Here is a 20218-nt window from a genome sequence, read left to right as displayed (position 1 = left end):
TTGAGTGAACTGTCATCTGATGGGCTTTAGCTCTGTGCTAGCTCTTTTAATATATTGCTATTTGGTGGATTCTGGAACACCTTTTCTTTGCTTTGAAACTGCATGGTTTTTTTTAATGGCTCAGTTTGGACATTCTCTCTGTGTGTATGGTGGGATATGTGTGAAATATTGCCCCTTGCAACCATGCCTACAGTGCTATCATTCCCAGACTCTGACACCTGTACACTTACATTTTTTTTATTTATTGAATTTTTGCCCTGCCCTGCCTCCCCCAAGTTGCTCAGGGTGGCAGATTTTTATACAATTTAAAAACAAAAAACAAAGCAAAAACATTCCAAAACAGATCAAAACATTCTGATAACACTTACAATTAAAAACATGTTTCCATCCAATGATCTCAGTGTTACCATAAACAGTATTCTTAAGCCACCAAATGTTTAAAAACAATGTTTTTTATTTCCCTCATAAAGTTAATAATGATGGGAGACAAGCACACCTCGCTAGAGAGGGCATTCCACACCTGGGGGAGCACCACTGAAAAGGCCCTGTTTTGCTGTGGTTATTACGTTAACTTGATCCAAGTGATCCAAAATACTGCAATAAATTTCTTTCTGGCAGCAACCCTCCCCTGGTTGCCCACAATGAAATGAGAGATCCTTCATCTTTCCTGAGTATTCCTTACACTCCAGAGGATTTCGAGATGCGGGGGGGGGGGGGGGGAATAAGCAACAGAGAGAAGCTCTGGTAGACACACACAGAACTTGGTGGTAGGGAGAGGTCATTTGGCTACTTTGTGCCAGGCTTTAGAGACACTTGGATTATTGCTGCTTCTGAGTGTCCGGTTTTGCTGAATTTGTAAACCAAATCGTTCTTAAACTGGACAGTTCTTAAACCGAGGCACCACTAAATAGATAATTATAGAACAGCAAGGTTTTCTTCTCTGGTTAGATGAGTAAATTCTGCTTTTATTTATTTATTTATTTATTTATTTATTTATTTATTTATCTTGGCAGCGTTTTAGATGATGAGAGCAGCAATCTCCGGCAACAAAAGCTTGACAGACAGGTGAGTTTGTAAAACTTTCATTGCACTTCATTGGTTATTTCATGTTGATAGCTGGAGCTTGCTTAACTGGATTTCTTAAGTATAAGACAAACCTCCTCTTACTGATATTCACAATTGGTAACTTTTAGGTTTTTTCCATAGCATAAATCAGTGCTGACCAATAAGCCACAGGGCTCTTTAAAACTAGGTGTGTAGTTTTGCTGTGGATATGGACAAATGACTCATAAATATGCACTATCTACCATCATAATATAAACATGGAAACATCTGGAATGAGAGATCCATACAGCTGGGAAATACACTCCCCTTCTGGTTATAAAATCTGCTAAGGAACTGAGAACTGAAATACGGTATTTGTTTAATGCTCAGCATAGATCACTGTTACCCTGGGCTGCGATGTTGATACTAGCTTTCAAATTTGTCTTTGATACAAAATAATATTTGGAATCTAAATCGGAAAATCAGATATCCCACCCTCTCATTTTGGGCCCAGTCAGCATTTTCACATGTTCCATAATCAGGCCACAGTGCTCCATTCTCCAGGTTAGGGGTGTGATGTATGAAATTACTTTCAGCCACCCCTGAACAAGCATGGGTCACTTACATGGTCTGATGCAAGTAGTTATTAGTAGGTTTTCCAGAATCATCACTAGCAATTGGCTGCAGCCCGCTTGCTTTGTGCTTCTCAGGGCTGGGGTGTGTGGACTGATCTGATGGATCATGCAATTGTTGCAGAATCTCTGTGCTAGATTAGTTGTAGCATTGGGAAAGACTTTTATGCATTTCACAGTGCAATTCTCCCCGTGCCTATTCAGACATAAATCCCATTGATTCAGTGGCTAGGGAGTTGCAGCACATAGAGCTTAGATCATAATTATAATCAGCATAATACAGCAATAATTTTAGTTCCTATATTTTATTGCTTTCCCAATATTTAGTATAAGTGATTTTAAATCTCAAATCTGACTATCAGTAGAGGAGTCAAATATCTCTGCTCTTATCACTGTAGGTATTTTTGCTTTTTAAAGTTTTTAAAGAGGCTCTCCATAAAGAATTGCTTGCGTATCTCCACTGTACATAATAGTAGCAAAATAAATGGTTTGATACAGAATTGTGGTAGGTGGTCGATGTCCAATTTAATATTCTTTGGTTCAAAGCATCTTGCTGAGACACCCAGAAATCAGTCCATAGGCCCACAGGTTCCTATTTAATCTAATGAGGAGCTCTCTCTGTGTGTCACTGTGTGTTTTCCCAGAGAGCATTACTTGAGCAGAAGCAGAAGAAAAAACGCCAGGAGCCACTGATGGTTCAGTCCAATGTGGACAGCCGGACAAGGGCGCGCAGAATGAAACAGTCAGAAGAACAAGCACCATTGGTTGAATCTTACCTCAACAGCAACAGCAGCACCATTTATAATGGTATGTGTCCTAATTTACTGCAAAATGTCGAGGGCAGGGAAAAGTGTCAAGAGATGCATTCGAGAATATGCTGACAAGAATTTTAGGGGGGAAAGTAATATAAACTGGTCTAAACATAGGCATCAGAATTGAATATCCTTTTTACATGGCAGCTCGGTCTCCCTATAACTCTTACTTCAATAATCCATCAAATAGTAGTTTGATTATTATTCTCCCAGTGGAAAGGGTTTGGGGGGTTTAGTTCTGTCAATCTCTGTCAGAGATTGACAGAGCTACTGAGCCATCTATCTTCCTTCTGAAATTATTCAATCATTCACTATTTGTGGGAGGTGTTTCATTCACAGTTGCAGAATGCACTGCTGTTGTTTTAGCAATGAATTTCTCATGGTTTTAAGCAAAAACTAAAACTACTGCTTTTCATAAAATGGAAGAGGACAACTTGTCAACAGAATGTACATTTCCTTTCCATGTTCTGTAGAAAGTTGACTGCACATAAAACTTTCAGGCTTTTTGTCCACTTTCATAATCCCTAACTGCCCCCACTCCCCGGTTAAACTTTTAAATATAAAAATAAAAATGCACCATCAGTAGTTGAATGTCTGACTGAATAAATCTTACTTCTTGGTACATGGTTGCTGTCCTCAGCCTTTCAATCTTGGCAAAGAATGGTAAATATACATATTTTAGGAAACATTATGTGCGACACTGCAATATCATGCAGCCCAAATGACCTTATTAATGTGAGCATACAGTTCCTTTGCTCGCAGATTCATTTTATATGCATGCTCATTACATTTTAGTTTATAATTATGCCATCATTTGCTTCAACTGCAGTAAGTATGAGACAACCCTTCTCCCCTTCCCACCATATGAAAATATCAATCTCCTAAAGTATGTATTTCCTTGCAAAATATTACAGGGAAAATGTTATTTTTTTACAATAGCCTTTTAGAAAATTGCATTGATGTTCACTTTTCCCCTTTAGCATTCCTCAAAAGTGTTTTTTTTAAAAAAATAAATAAATAAAATTAAAGAAGCATTTGAATTTCATTAGCCCTTTTTAACAGCAATTTAAATGTACATGGTGTTTGAATATTAAATGCATTTGACTTAGTCTCAGCAGCCTTTTCTTCAGTTACATTTATAAATTGGAAACCACACTGTGAATAGAACTTCTGTTTGGATTAATGATTTGCATTTTGTGGCCCAGCACATGTTGGTATGCAAGTGCACAGAGGAGAGAAGCATTAGGTTGCATCCAGCACTGCCATCATTGGCATAACTTCTCCATCCTCTTCTCTCTCCTACGGTCCCCTGCACATGCCAAAATATGCTCAGTAATGTTGAGGGACCAGATTTTGGCATTTGGGGGGTTGCAGGCAGAGGAGAGGAAGGTGGGATCCTGTTGCGTGTGTGGTACTCTGATCATGCAGTGTGGGATGTAACCCATTTTTCCTATGGGAAATGTGTTGGCTCAAAATACATTCAGTTCCTGTCTGCTTCTTCCTTCCTTTTATATAACTTGTGAAAAATAATAATCAAGTGTATTTCAGATGAAATGTTTTGGCTGTACATTGTTTAATTTTGAGCGCCATTTTACTTTGAGCCATAAATGACATCAGTTTTCCACCAAGTGGCAAGTTTCAATTCAGTGGATGTTTGTGTACATTCTATTAATGAGCATTAGTTAACACTTAAAATGTTTTAAATGTTTTAATTCACACAAGCATATCATACATGATATATATGAAACAGTGTTTTAATTTACATTTCAAGATATGAGAAAATTTCAGTTTTGTTAACCTATAATTGAAAGCATGGGTTGATACAGAAAATTAAATGTTCTCTATTAAAGAAAACCTACCTTTTTGTTTCAGTTCATCCTCCTTTTTGTGTTAACAAAAGTACAGTTAAAACTTAATAGCTTTCTACTTTTTCAGTAGAACAAAAGGACCTGGGTACAAATTTAACATGAGATAAAATTGTTCCAGAAAAGCTTCACGTAGGGAGGAAAAACCTAAGGTTACGGGAGAAAGATAAAGAAAAAAATGTTCTGTCTTTATCAAAGTACACCAGCATAGGAAAATGTCGAGTCAAAACATTGTTAACAACCAGCCAGGTTTTATCAGTACTGTGGGATGATAATGCTTCAACATTTACAGTGGTACCTTGGTTCTCAAACTTAATCGGTTCTGGAAGTCTGTTCCGAAACCAACACGTTCCAAAACCAAGGCGCACTTTCCCATAGAAAGTAATACAAAATGGATTAATCTGCTCCAGACTTTTAAGAACAACCCCTAAAACAGCAATTTAACATGAATTTTACTATCTAACAAGACCATTGATCCAATAATCAATGTTCTGTACTATAAAATAAATAAGACAGTATAGTAGATGATAAAAAAATTTAAAATTTTTTTTCTTACCTGCACTGATGATAGTCATTGTTTGAATGGGGGGCTTTTATCCATTTCCGCAGTCACACAATCAATCAATCAATCAATCAATCATAAAACAAGCCACGGTCACAAAAATGAAAAAGCCACACAAACTAATACCCAAAAAATAGCAAAACAAAAGCACCAAATATCACCTCAGAACACTGCAATCAGAAATGGAAGGCTTTAATTACGATGGGGGGCGGGGCTTAAATTTGCTGGGCAAGGGTAAAACGGGATGAAAAAAGCCTTAATTACTATGTGGGGGACTCAAATTTGCTGCACGACAGTGAAAACGGAAGCTCAGGAGCATGTTCAACTTTCGAGGCAAAGTTTGAAAACTGGAACACCTACCTCCGGGTTTGCAGCGTTCAGGTTCCGAGTTGTTCGGGAACTAAACTGTTTGAAAACTGAGGTACCACTGTACAGTGGTGCCTCGCAAGACGAAATTAATTCGTTCCGCGAGTTTTGTCGTCTTGCAATTTTTTTCGTCTTGCGAAGCACAGTGTCGGGAAAGTTTTGGAAAAGCTTCAAAAATCACCAAAGTCTTTAAAAAACCTCAAAAAAGGCTACCACACCGCGTTCTATGAGTTGCTCCTCGAAGTCAAGTCGCAACTGTATTAACAGTGTTAAGAAAAAGGAAACCAACTTGCAAGACGTTTCCGTCTTGCGAAGCAAGCCTATAGGGAAAATCGTCTTGCGAAGCAGCTCAAAAAACAAAAAAACCTTTCATCTAGCGAGTTTTTTGTCTTGCGAGGCATTCGTCTTGCGAGGTACCACTGTAGTAAGATTCATCTAAAAATCTGGAAAGGAATCAAGTGAATTAAAATAATATTTCACGCTATTTACCAAAAGGAAAAAAAGCTGCTCTTCCTTGTCATTCAAGGCCTATTTAAATCAGCCTCCCAGACTGATGTTTAGCATGATGCATAGGGCTAGGTATTCTATGTGTCAGCATCTCTTCAGGGTAAAACACAGGCCTCTCCCTTGCACCTTGTGGTTTGCAAAGGCAGAGCTTCAGTTCCATGACAGTCATTTGTAGCAGGTAAGATTTGGAATGAATGAGTTCACACGTGTAGACTTCTCTTCAGAGAAGGCTAATTTACACTCTGTATAAATGCCATCTGTATTTCATTTAATTTTGTGTTCTGGATGGAGCGTTCTGTACTCTCTATTGCTTCCACATTGACAGGTGACTAGAAGCCTCATGCCACCATCACAGCCATGTGTACACTTGATCTCTGGCCACTTCCTCGACAGAGAATTGCACCCTGGGACAACCCCAGATGCTGCTCGCCTAACATAATGGAGCTGCAAAGCCAGAGGCAGGCAGGGTTGGTTGCAGGCATATATTCCTCGTGGTCTTCTCTTTCAGTAGGCTGATGCAGCACAAGGAGTCCTGCACTCTGTGATTTCCAGAGGGCAGGGTTAGAACTAATGGATGGAAATGGCAAGGAAGCAGATTTCGGCTAACTAGCAGGAGAAACTTCCACAGTATGAGCTATCTGGCAATGGATGAGGCTGCCTTGGGAGATAGTGGGCTGTTCTTTACTGGAGACTTTTAAACAGGGGTGGCCACCTGCCAGGGATGCTGCTGTTGCACCCTACGTTGCAAATCTTGCACTGAGTAGGGGGTTAGACCTCCTGGCTTCCTTCTAAGCTTGACATTCTACAGAGCATGGCTGAAGCATTCCCAGGAAAGAATTGCTGAGTGAGGTAGCAAAAAGGAATTGAGCACAAGGTGGGATTACATGGAGCGGCCACCTACTATGGTCCTTTCCAGGAGCTCAGGAGTTCTGCTCAGTTCTGCCCACCTGTCAAATTCGGCCTGCGAGGCTGATCCTAATAAGGAGCAAAAAAGGTTCTCCGTCCCTGCCATAGTTTATTGTTCTACTCTAAGTGTCAATTTATTCTGCTGAAATGATAGGGTACTCTCTGTTTATCTTTTTTGAAAATCCCATTTGGCTGCTTTTATAGCAAATAATTCAGTTTTTAATATATCCCATTCCACCTATGTGGATTCAAGGCATCAGTATGTGCTGGAGGGACATATGGTGGGGCAGCTTCATGACAGTGCCCCACCTCATGAGGTGCTATGGACAGTATGGATCAGTCCTCAAACCTAAAGTCATATGGATTACTAAGCTCTGCCTCAACAAAATTAGACATGTGTATTAAAACTGAAATTCAGGCTTTGACAAGTGCAGAGAAAGTGCCACCTTTGGAACTAACTTCTCAAGCTGCAGCCCACAGTATTTATTTATTTTGCTTCTGGCTATTTTTTAGTTGAGCAAACTGCTGAAATAAGAAGTGCCAGACAGTTTCTGTGTTTCTTTAAAAATGCAGTTTAGGGACACATGCAAATCAACTCATGCTTTAGACACTTTTAATACACATTTTTATAATTTTTGCGAGGCCTCACCAAGACTCCTCAGTGGAGCACTAACAGAGCCTTCTTGTGAGCACACACAGAGTCCCTTTTCAAAAAAATTGGATAGTCCCAAATGCATTTCAACACAGCTGGACATTGTTGGAGGGATGTCCAGACCAGGCATAGGCAAACTCGGCCCTCCAGATGTTTTGGGACTACAATTACCATCATCCCGACCACTGGTCCTGTAACTAGGGATGATGGGAGTTGTAGTCCCAAAACAGCTGCAGGGCAAGTTTGCCTATGCCTGGTCCAGACTATGTGTGTGACTCCAAGAAAGAATTGACAATGATGATGATATCCAGATGTGAAATGGACCAACTATTGAAAGTCATCTTGCAGGAAACACCAGGCAAAACAATAGATGTGGATACACACAAATCTATGTGTCTGAGTGACCTGAAAACCTAATCATTCATTGCTAATAGATGCTGCAATCCACACCAGATCACCAAGCTTGTAGGATGCCATGAACCACCAATGGGAACCTGTGGTCCTCCAGATGTTGCTCGACTCCAACTCCCATCATCTGACCATTGACTATGCTGGCGGGGGCTGATGGAAGCTGGAACCCAGCCACAGCTGACTGACCACAGGTTCCTCATCTCTGCCATAGAGGAAATCCTGATATGACCATCCTTTATCTTCCTCTTTGTCAAGGAACTCTTCCTGCTATCATTACTGGTCATTGTTGCAGCTTTAGAACTTCCCAAATATAATTAAATGGCTTTATATGAATGCCAGGTCTTACTCAAGGCTGCTTGCCATTTGAATCTTATTTCTTTAAAAGGACCCTCTTTTGGCAGCTTGAATATCTGAGCACTTACCCTAAACTCTAAAAAAAGCAGAATTTTAAATCAAAGACGGAACTAGTTGGAGTTCGTTTTAATGGTGCGCAGAAGCTCTGACTTATGAAAGGAATGTTGCAATTTAGGCTGCCATATTATGCGCACTGGGACGCGGGTGGCACTGTGGGTAAAAGCCTCAGCGCCTAGGGCTTGCCGATCGAAAGGTTGGTGGTTCGAATCCCCGCAGCGGGGTGCGCTCCCGTTGCTCGGTCCCAGTGCCTGCCAACCTAGCAGTTCGAAAGCACCCCCGGGTGCAAGTAGATAAATAGGGACTGCTTTCTAGCGGGAAGGTAAACGGCGTTTCCGTGTGCGGCTCTGGCTCGCCAGAGCAGCGATGTCACGCTGGCCACGTGACCCGGAAGTGTCTCCGGACAGCGCTGGCCCTCGGCCTCTTGAGTGGGATGGGCGCACAACCCCAGAGTCTGGCAAGACTGGCCCGTATGGGCAGGGGTACCTTTACCTTTACCTTATTATGCACATTTACTTGGAAGTAAAGCCCCATTGAATTCAGTGGGATTTGCTTCCAAGTGTACATACGGTACTAGTAATTGCATTGTTTGTGGAGTTACATAACATTACCACTTTTTTCTTTTCTGTACTTTTATGAAGGTGTGTGTATGGAGTGGGGATTGGAGGATCAGAAGGAGCAGCCTGCCAGCTTCTCTTTTTTACTTTGTTGCAGAAATATTTGTTTGTATGTGTTTCAAATAAGTAAACTGACAATATGAAACTACTGTGATTTCTATTTGCTTCACAGGTTCATGCAGGTCAAATTACAGTGGTACCTTGGGTTACTTACGCTTCAGGTTACATACACTTCAGGTTACTGACTCCGCTAACCCAGAAATAGTACCTCGGGTTAAGAACTTTGCTTCAGTATGAGAACAGAAATTGTGCTCCGGCGGCGCAGCGGCAGCTGGAGGCCCCATTAGCTAAAGTGGTGCTTCAAGTTAAGAACAGTTTCAGGTTAAGAACGGACCTCCGGAACGAATTAAGTACTTAACCCGAGGTACCACTGTATAAGACCTGCAATCCTTTGCACCTTTACTTAGGAATGAGTTCCACTGAACATAGTGAGATTTGCTTATTAGCAGGCATGCATAGATTGAATTGCAAAGTAGCTGAATGGGTTATGCCAGCACAAAGCTTCTGTGCTTAATTTTGTTACATTTTGAGTTGATGGTCTCTCATTTTTTTCTGTTGCCCTCTTTGAGAATTTGCAAAACATGTTTAGATAAAGCAGAGGAGAAGTGAGACAAGAAGACCCAGATACTAGCCAGTAAATTTACTTGCTGCTGGGGACTTAAGGGCAGGCTGGTGCCCCTACATAAAAATAAGTTGACTTGTAGGTAAATGCTGCTGCTTGCAATTTGAAGTGGCAAATTTGATGGAGACTGTGTCCCTTGCAGCGTCCCTCCAGATATTATTAGGAACATTGCAGGGATGTTAGTACATTTTTAATAAGGTGCTGTTTTCCCCCAGAAGGAATCTTAGAAACAGAGCCTTAACTGATGATATCACAGGGAACCATGTGCACATGGCACTCTCAGTTCTCCTGATGTCCTTGGACATAGGAGTCAAGGCTGGTTCAACCAGGCAAAATGTAACACAGAAAGGGATTGCCATTTATTTTACTAGCAGCCTAAAGGTAAAGATGGTAATATACTGTATATTTAAAATATCATTATAAACCTGCAGTCTTCTACCTTATACTGTCTTCTTTCTCTGGAACTGACTTGATATATACATAAATACTTTTACAATCTGCCTGCTTGCTTGCTCACTTCTTGTGGCTTCATAGTTTTCTCATTTCTTCTCTCCTCTGTCTTTCTCTTTATGTTTCTTTTTGGTTGGGGTGTCTGGATTCTCTCAAGCAGTACAGGAGCCTGAGCAAGAGGACGTAAAGGTGGTAGCAGAGTCACAAGCTCCAAAGTCAACTAAAAAAGCCAAGGCAGCCACAGGAGGCTGCCAAACTGGCAACATCAGAAAGGAGAAAAAGGGGAAGCACAAAGGTTAGCTGCATGCTGCTGATTATTAAATAAGAATGAGACAAGTCACCATATGTTTATACAATGGCAAGGGGTGATTTTTTTCTTCTTTCATATTTTTTCATTCAAGCTACACATTGTCCGAAACCTATATTATATATATGTATAAGCATTCAGTAGATGGAGTTTGCATTGTCCAGTTGAGATATCAAGTGCACCCAAGTACTGATGTTTCCACTCCTTTAATTGGTGGTCTTAAGTACGGATTTAATGCTTACCACTTTCCCAGAAAGCCTCAGAGCAAGCTACAACATGTATAAACCAAAGTGCAAGATTCCACTAACAAAGCAATAATATAACAAGTCCCTGGTGAATGCTGCCCACAAAATCCTAGCTTAACCCCAGTGACTCAAATCCAAATTAGAAATGTTTTCAAGACTTTTGAAAAGATACACATATCCACTCTCTCTGCCGAGTCTCCAAAGAGACATCTTAAATTTATTAGCTACTTGCCACATACACAGAGTGTAGTTATTCAGTATTTATGTATTTTTTATTAAAAAATTATAGCCTCTCTGGGTGGGAAACAATAAAAGCATATGAAAACAGAGTCCATTCACAATGAGCAAAATTAACAAAATCCATCAGATGCAGCAGATCAGCCCCAAATCACAGCCACACATTAAAAATTATCAGAAACTTAGGCAAACAACTGTATTTTAAGCTAGTGTCTAAATAATAACAAAGTCAGTGCCTGCTGAATTTCAAGTTAGATGTGACGTTTGTCACACAGGTAGCCCATGCATAGTTGATTTTCAAATAACAAATAGCCTGTGTGGTTAGCAAACTGGATCAGACCTGTGGTGTTGGGAAGAGGGGGGGCCCAGCCTCCACATTCAGGTGTTGGTTAGTCATTCTAATAGGGACCATGGCAAAGTGTTGACTCCCGCCCCTCAGTATACCACAGTCCTGATTGAGCTCTCACACACTGAGTCAGGGATCAGCAAACTTTTTCAGCAGGGGGCCGATCCACTGTCCCTCAGACCGTGGGGGGGGGGGGGGCTGGACTATATTTTGAAAAAGAAAGAAAGAAAGAATTCCTATGCTTCACAAATAACCCAGAGATGCATTTTAAATAAAATGACACATTCTACTCACATAAAAACACGCTGATTCCCAGACTATCTGCGGGCCAGATTTAGAAGCGATTGGACCAGATCCGGTCCCCGGGCCTTAGTTTGCCTATCTATGCCCTGAGTTAAAGAAAATTCAACAACGGAAGTGCAAAATGAATGACTAATGCTGTCTACTTTGCCCTTTAGTCAGTGTACACCCAAGGTTCCCATACTGCTGGCCCTTTTTCAACTGTGCCATCCATGCTGCTCTGCTAAGCCCTTGGTGTGGAACTTGTATCTAGAAGGGGCTGTTTGTACACCTCAGTCTTGAAAAATTGTGCATCAGGAATGCAGACTTGCCAAGTGCTGTCTTCCGTAGTGTGCCAGAAGGCAGAGATACCCTGTATAAGCAGTACACCTGCTTTTCCAAAACCTTCCGATTATCTGGAAATCTACCTAGTTTATGCAGAGGAATGAGATTATACTTGGCATGGTTTAGGAAACAAGCACTCACTTGATTTCTGAATTTGAAAAGGCTATTCATTTTAGCTGAAGCGCTGGTGTATTCTCTAACTCTATATACAATCGTCCATACAAAATGCTGATTGAATGATTTTTGTGTATCTCGGTCTTACAAATCTCTCGGGACAGAGCCAAGTGCTGCAGGTGCTCTCCAGTGTGGCATTTTCTCTCAATGCAGTGGCAGTTCTGGGTCAAAATGGCTGTAGTCCTAATTAATTAAATCTAGACCCAATTAATTAGCTTTTTTTAAAAAAGATATTGTCTGTGAAAGTAGTGTTTACCTCAACTGGACTGGATTTAAGGTTTTGGTTAAAAAATAATACCACGCTTAATGAGGAAGTACTGTGAATGCCTAGTCTGTATTTCTCAAATAAATTTAGAGACAAATGTTTGTGATTTTTGTTTAAAAACAACAAGCCGTGCTTTTAAGGATGAGCAGATTAGAAACTATGGTGTTTTTTTTAACATATCTATTTTGATTAAGCTTACGTATTAATATTAATGAATGTATATTCTGTAACTAACATTTTTGGTTTGGGTAAAATATTTAGGACTTCCCCCCCAACTTGCACTCTGTTTTTTGACAGTGAGATTTTCAGGCAGCAAGATATTTTTGGGGGGTGGGGGGAGTAGGATGCAAAGGAGTAGGATAAAAAGTTTAATATCCAATACATTTTGGACTTGGCTCCTTGGGCATATTCCTCTGCCAACCCTGACCAATGTTCTTCATCAGAGTAGCACCCATCTGCTCAAGAGCATCAAACCACACATCAGGCTAATAATTCATGTTCCTGGTTTTTAAAATTTCACAGTCTAATATCAGGAAAAGATGGAGAAGGGAAAAACAACAACAACTATGCAAACATTTTCTGGAGATTTTTCTTCACACATTTTGGGGCTAGGACTAGCATTTTAATTTTATTATATATCAGTTGCGTGTTAGTGTCTCAGTTGTTCCAGTTGATTGGAGGGCTTCTATCAGCATGGAAGTAGGTCTCTATCGTTAATCAAATGAGGTTGCATGTGCATAGGCAAATGTGTCTTGCATCTTTGTGGACCGGCCAGCATCTGGTGCTCTGCGCAGAGAGCTAACATTGTGCTGTTAGCTCAGTTATTTCCCCCCAGCACAATCCTTATTATTCCCACCAGTCACCTGATTAGTAGACTTCATTTGTTTTAAAAGGGCTCTTGCTTGTGCAGCTCCAGTTAAAATATCTCCCCACCACAATTAAAATGTCTCACCCCCACAACTATTAACTAGGATCTAAGAGAATGGGAATTTCCCTTCCACGATTTTGCTTTTGGTATCCATTTACTTACCGGTATTTATGGTCACAGTTCACTTTGATAACTTACAGTTACAGTAGGAATACATAGTTGGGAGTTCAGTAATTGGTAGAATTCTAATGGCTGAGAGTTTGCACAAAAATTACAAAAATTATTTTGTATATCATATTTGGCGGGACCCTGCGGTGTGCTGTTAGAATTCAGCTGTACTTGGAAACAACATGTTCCTAAAGGGTTTTCATGCATTTAGATGATGTAAGACTCCCATTTCATAGTAAGGCCAATCTTGTTGGGCTAAAAGTAAACCAGGTTTTATGAATGATCAGCTAATTCCGAGCTGTAAACTATTGAATTATACATGAGCAGTACTCAAAGTCTCTCTTGTAATAACTGAATGCACAACCTTAAATGTAGAAACCAATGATTTTCTGAGTGGCTTCGTGGCTGATGACATTGCAATCAGGACAATGTGATAAAGATGAACACCAGGGAAATATTAGGCATAACGAAGCTGCACTTTCATAAAATGAGAGAAATGGTTAGTTACTGGATGCAGTTAATTGTTTGTGCAGGGTGATTGCCTTTCCCGTGTACTTACAGGCCAATAAAGAGCTATTGCTTTGGTGCAGTGCATAAAAGCTCTCATTAGAATTAAGGATAGGTTATCCAGCCCTCACAATGCACATTAATAGAAACCCTGCTTTCTTCTTCTATTTTTAAGTCTCCATTTCATAGGCAGGAAAATAATAATTGCAATAATTTTCAAGCACAAACATTACCTTGTCTCAGCTATATGATTATAACGCCATCCTTGCTAGATCGCTGTAGATGGATGTAAGATGACACATTAAAATTGTCCTTTTGACCTCAGAGCAATTTAGTTGTAGTGATTATGATTTCTGAAATTAGTTCTATTTCAAACTAAGTCAATTGTGAGCATGCTACTTTGGAAAGAACAGGGAATTACAAAATCCAGACAACAAGAAAACTTGTTAACTCCTTAAGTGGCTGTAAACTCCTTAAAATGCACACTTGAAATCCCAAGAGTGGTGTTCCAGAATTGTAACTGAGCAGATTGCAATTCCAATACAGTAGTTTCCCTCTACTATGGCAAATGGACATGCTCTTATTATTTAAAACAACTAAGATGGGGGCAAGCTTTATGGTACCCCAACTTCAAGGGCACATCCAGACCAGAACAAATTTGTTAATTCCCTCTGACATTTATGCCTTACCTCAGAAACATGCAGAAATGAATTAGAATGACTGTTGCCAGGTTGCCTCCTTAAGGGTGCAAGTTCAGCAACAATGAAATCCTACTTTCAGTCAGAGCAACTATCCAAAAGGGATGAGTGCAAAAGATGTCTTGTGCCTGACTAGCTAGTAGACAGCTGAATAGTAGGAACAGACTACTCTTGTACCAGAAGAGCCATCAAGGTAATTTCCCCTACTAACAGAAGTCCAGTCAATAGTTGAGCCAGATACCAAAGAAGAAACCAACTTTTAAAAAAATAAATCTAGCAGTGATCAAACCCAGACAAGACAATAGAAATCCATGATTGAATCTCTTCACAAATATTTTGGTGTGTTTGTGTGAGAGATCCAGATTGGGACCATGGTGTGGGAGAGAGGGTTAGGTCTCCCTGCCACTGCCATTTCCCTGAAAAAAATGGTTTACTCCAGAACTGCTGCTTGCTGTATGTATGCAAAACTTTATTAAAAATAAGCCAAGTGACAGAATTAGGAAGGTATGCAGGGGGCAAAGGTAAATATATTAGTATTGGGTAAGAGAGACAGACACACACACACAGAGAGAGATAAATAATAATACAGGAGGTGGTGAACATAAATTGCATAGAGATGGGACAGCAGAAGTCTCCTATCCAAACCAGTTGCAGAAAGCCTTAGGTTTCCATCCTGTACAAGTTTACCTGGGAGTAAGACCCATTAAGCCAAATGAGTCTTACTTTTGAATAGACATGAATAGGCTTGCTAGACCCAACCAGTTCCATGCATTCTGAAACTTCTTCTCTATTACCATGCAGTAAGATGCCTCTGGAAGCATCAGAGCATGGGAAGGTGATCCCCTGTTCTTTGTCCTCAGCATCTGATTGTGGCACCTCCAGACTCAGAGGCAGTTTACCTCTGAATATCAGAAGCTCAGGGGATTGTGGTTTAACTGGGAAAGTTAGTAACCATAAATCAATCAATCTGCTATAAGGATTTATCTGCCTTCATTAAGAATAAGGTACAAACTTTTGCCCAACTTCAGTTGCTAAAAAGGGACATGGGATGACAGATCAGATAAAGCAAGGCTAACTGTGCCCTGTTCCTTGCACAATTGTCAGTAAGAGTTATCTAAAAATAGGCTCCATTCTCAAAGAAATAGGTGGGGTTTTTTTAAACGAGCAAGGAATTCAGATCATTATCCGGCTACTTCTCCTGTTCACTTTTCAAATGTGAATCTCTGGAGAGTCGTGGTTTGGATTAAATGAAAGCCTTTACAGTGTCATTTTGGTTAGCTATACTTCAAAATAAGTTGTCTTTTTAAAAAAAGAGTTGGTGTCTTCTTTTTACTCCTAACCTCCTATCATTCTTCTTAATTTCAAAGCAGGCCAGTGTTTCTTTGATGTATAGCAGTGCCAACTTTCCAGCAGGGTTGGCGATGATGTGGGCTTTTCAGCAGCACTTCAGAATTCTAATGCGCAGATGTGACTCCTCTGTATACACTGGGCCTTTGAATGTAATAAATATCCCAGGGGAAAGAGCTATGAACTACACATCCGATGAGGCCAGTTGGCTTTGTTTGTAGGTTTACATACATTACGGCTGAGCTGAAACTGCGCGCACACACAATTTCATCTTGACTTCCAACAGGGGGAAATACCTTCACTAGGGATGGGGAACATCTGGCCCAAGGCCTGAATCTGGTCCGCCAGGCTCTGGGCCTCTGGACTTTGGCCCCTATCCCCTGGCCGAGGCCCTCATTGGCCCTGCTCTGCACCATCCTCAGGTGCCTTTTCCTGGCTGGAATGTGTTTTGGATCTGTGGTCATGTCTCTTGCTTGTTAGGATGGACAGATGCAGTTAGAACCCCCTGACTCCTGTAGTTCTGTTAGGAAAGCTACAGTAGCAGCTGGTTACTGTCAGGGCAGAGGACAGGAAGCGAATGGATGAGAGTCAGCTTTCTCTGCTCTTCTTTCCATCTTCCTTCTGAAAACTCATTGGACACTGCAGCCATTATCAAGAGGAGAAAAATTGGACATATTATTATTATTATTACCCTTCCTCTGGTTAACAACAAAAAATTACAAAATGAGAACCCAAAATACATAATAAAAACAAGAACAAAAACACATTTAAAAGACCATCAAATGTTAATCAGCCAAAGGCCTGGTTAAAGAGAAATGTTTTTGCCTGGTGCCTAAAGATATATAATGAAGATAATATAATGAAGGCACCAGAGGAGCCTATCTGGGGACAACATTCCACAAATGAGGAGCCACTGCAGAAAAGGCCCGTTCTTGTGTTGCTGCCCTCTGGACCTCTCGTGGGGGACACACACACATATCTAGGAGTCATCATGAAATATCTAACATGTAGCTATAATATTTCAGTTCTGCTTGTATCTAGATAGATAGACAGACTGATTTAGCACATGATTCCTTTATGAGGACTGAAATGCAGAGGTGTGTGTAATCCCTTGCATAAGGTCCCAAGATAAGTGCTAGCCCAGGGTGTCATACAAACCCTTCTACAGGGGCTTGTTCAGTGCCACACAATTTCTCTGAGTAGTTTGCGTACAACACAGAAGAGTGTCACTGGCAGAATTACTCCTATCTGTAGCTCTAACCCACTGTTTTGTATTGCTTTCTGCTGCAAATATTTTGATTTAATCGCTAGTTTGATGATTGCAATTATTTTCTCTCTGTTTTGCCTTATTTTTGGGTAGCATGTGTGAGTTTGCACTGTTGAGCAATAGAAATGTTTGTTTGTGTAGCCATACTGCCTTTCTACAAAACGTATGTATGTTTTTATTTTTAAATATTTTACTTAGGCTGCTTTTCTGTGCAAATGCCCACCCAAAGCAATTAAAAACAATAAAAGAACAATTATACTGTATCGAACTGTATCAAAGCTACAGTTCAGCAGCAGCCCCCATGAAAATAAAGATAAATGATATATAAATAAGTGATGCTCACTCTAGAATCCCTCTGGATATTAAATTGTAGATAGCGCTCTTCAAATGAAGGCTATGACATTCTGGATGGGAATCAGCATATTGGTGCATAACTAGTATGTTAAGGGCTATGGGTGGCACATTTCTGTGTTTGATGGTGTGACCCTTTCCCCTCTTAAGTTGGGCACAAACAGAAACAGATGCACACGTGTGTCCCACCCACCCACACTGCATTTTACGTTGTATGCATGTCTGTTCTCTCACCGTGCAGAGAAGATGCCTGGCTTAATGAGTGTGCAAAACCATCCCAATTAATTGCTATGCTAAGTCACACCAGTGGCCCATTCTATGCAGTGCTCTGTCTCAGGCGAATATCCAGTGAAAGGAAAGTGCTTAAAGGGAACTGCAAGGAAAATCTGCCTTGTAAAGTATGAATTAGTTCCCATGGCTACCTTTGCTTCATTAGTTACTTGCAGAATTATTGTGGCTATAGTGCACATAATTGTCTCCCTAAAAAGCTTTTCTGCATACATTTTGCAGGCTTATTCTACCAGTGTAAGCATAAGGCACTTTTGTGCCAATTTAATTCTTTGTTGCCAGTTCTTAAGTGCCAATTTCTAGTGTACAGAAATTCAACATTAACATTCTTTTATTTACTTTTGATAGTATGTGAGAAATAATAAAGTTGCGTGGTCACAGGAAAGTAAAATGGATGATGCAAATTAATGCTAATAGCCAAGGAGGGAATTAGGCAATGTTTGCCCAGTTCTGATTTGCTCCCCCCCCCCCCACATCCCCATTTGTGATCATCTTTGCAAGAGGCATTATTAAAATATTGACATTTTGAAATAGTAGCCAATTCTGCCCAGTGCTCTGTAGTTTCTGTCTCCGGTAGTTAATTTTGAACCACACAGAACAGGAAGCATGTAAACCATTATGCAAAGAAATTGAAATATTACAGCTTATATCAGTTCAAAAATGATTTTTAGAGGGCTGACAAATAAGTAAACACAAGCACAACATTTTGTACATGCAAACATAAAATCAGAAGCTGAAATGCACATAATTCTATTTTGTTTTGATTTTCTGTCACTATAGCAAGCTTTTTTCTCAAAGGGAGTGACATGAACTGTTACCTTTACATTTCAGTTCTGAGTTTGGTTTGGAGGATTGTCGGAACGCATCCAATCCTTGTTTTATGTCGTTCCATATTGTGGTCTTTTAAACAGCTATGTGGGTGGGGCTAGCCTTCCATATCCAGTGGCTGTGCAGGCAAGTGACACACTCAATCCGTTCCTCCCCAGCCTACAGCCAAAGCAGCTTCTGTCTTTGCCTGCCATGAACCTGGAACTTCCAAATGTCAGGCAGGAAGCAGTGATAATTCCACATGCCTCTTCCTCATGCCAAGAAAAAAAAGCATGGGCGGCCATTTCCTACCACTGCCTGCCTCTTATCCAGGCTCTCCTGCAGCCCAGGCAGATGTGACCAATCTCTTTTGGTTACAATGGTAGTTTTAGGCCACTTGAGGTGCCATTCTAAAGGCAAGTGCTCTGTGAAAGGACTTCCTATAACTTTGCTCTTTCAGTACTCTTCTAGATAACAGTTTTCATGCTAACTGATCTAGAGCCAGACCCCTGGAAGCAACAGGAAGCAAGCACCCTTTTGTATGAAAACTACGTTTCTTATTTAAATATACCTAAAGATGGCTGCCAGGTTTGACTTCTTAGTTATGCCATGGTCAAAGGTTGAAAAACACATATAGTGACACCGTTGTTTGACTTTTTCTGCTTGATAGGAATTGATGGTCCGGCCGCTTTTCAAGATGATGTACAGGAAGTAGGGAGCCAAGTTCAAATACTTACTGTTGGAGAGGCTTGCCAAGATGAGGATGATGGTGAGACAATAGCTACCAGTCAACAACAAGGGACACAGGACCTTAGACTGACAATGCAGAAGAAAGGTAAGGAACCCTGAAACTTGCTGCTGATGCTGCTGGCTGTTGGTTCTACTCGGTTTGATTACAGATCACCTAATCCAGTGGATTCAGGTTACAATAAAAGAGATTTCAAATAAACATCAGGAGGTACTTTCTGATGGCAAGAGCTGTTTGACAATGGAATGGACTCCCTTGGAAGGTGGTGGTGTCTCCATCATTCAAGATGGGATGGCCATTTGTCATGGATGCTTTACTTGAGATTCCTGCATTACACGGGGTTGGACTAAATGACCCTCAGGGTCCTTTCCAACTCCAGAATACTGTGATATATATATATATTACTAAAAACCAATTCATAATATGCTCCCCTAAATAGTTGCCAGAGTACGGCTAGTTAATACTACTGAGGTAAGGACTAGCTTGGTTCTCATTCAGTCAAGGTTCCAAGGTAACCCATTCCAGCGCGAAACAGCTTTGCTTTAGAAATGGGTATTACGTTTCCAGTGTTTTGACCCACCTTCAGACAACAGGTTTAGGAAGGAGAGAAGATTTCCTTACTGTTTTAGAGGACCTTGCAGCTAAGATTAGTTTGAAGAAGCAGAATTCAAGGCCAGGGTTGGGAAAGCAGCCTAGGCTCTGCCCTTCCTTTCTGAGGCCAAGGCCTAAATGATAGGAGTGTGGGGAGCAGAGTACTAAAAAAATATGAGGTTGGTTGTGGGAAGGTGAGGGTTTACCTACTTTTCAAATAGGCGGGTCTTCAGCTTGTTTTTCAATAAAATAGCATCCTATTTCCCATCCTATTTTCACAGTGTATCATAATTTGCTCCCCCCCCCCTGAAGTCAAATCTGGGTTTATTCTAACTCAGATGTGCTGTATTTTTTATTTTATTTTTTAATGAGCTGGTGTTTTCACGTATTCCTCCTTGCTATGCGTTTTCTTGGAGCAAGCCAGTAATCCTGTTAAAATTGACACACTTAGGACCTACTGTGA

The 20218-nt window shown here is 40.6% G+C and overlaps 1 protein-coding gene across 3 annotated transcripts in view; it reads left to right on the top strand.

Moving 5' to 3' along the window:
- The window catches only part of TUB (TUB bipartite transcription factor), a 120840-nt gene that overhangs the window by 85831 nt on the left and 14791 nt on the right, over positions 1-20218 (top strand). For 2 of the 3 annotated variants that reach the window (XM_028732212.2, XM_028732220.2), the window contains exons 2-5: positions 1014-1065; positions 2321-2483; positions 10078-10212; positions 19087-19251. In XM_028732212.2, coding sequence (XP_028588045.2) covers positions 1014-1065; positions 2321-2483; positions 10078-10212; positions 19087-19251 — 515 coding nt within the window. The remainder of the gene's footprint in view (positions 1-1013; positions 1066-2320; positions 2484-10077; positions 10213-19086; positions 19252-20218) is intronic. The other variant, XM_028732227.2, reaches the window with a different exon arrangement.

The sequence above is a fragment of the Podarcis muralis genome, chromosome 1, assembly GCF_964188315.1.
Source record: "Podarcis muralis chromosome 1, rPodMur119.hap1.1, whole genome shotgun sequence".
NCBI lineage: Eukaryota > Metazoa > Chordata > Lepidosauria > Squamata > Lacertidae > Podarcis > Podarcis muralis.
The sequence above is the reverse complement of the archived record's forward strand: the minus strand, read 5'-3'. Positions and strand labels throughout refer to the sequence as shown.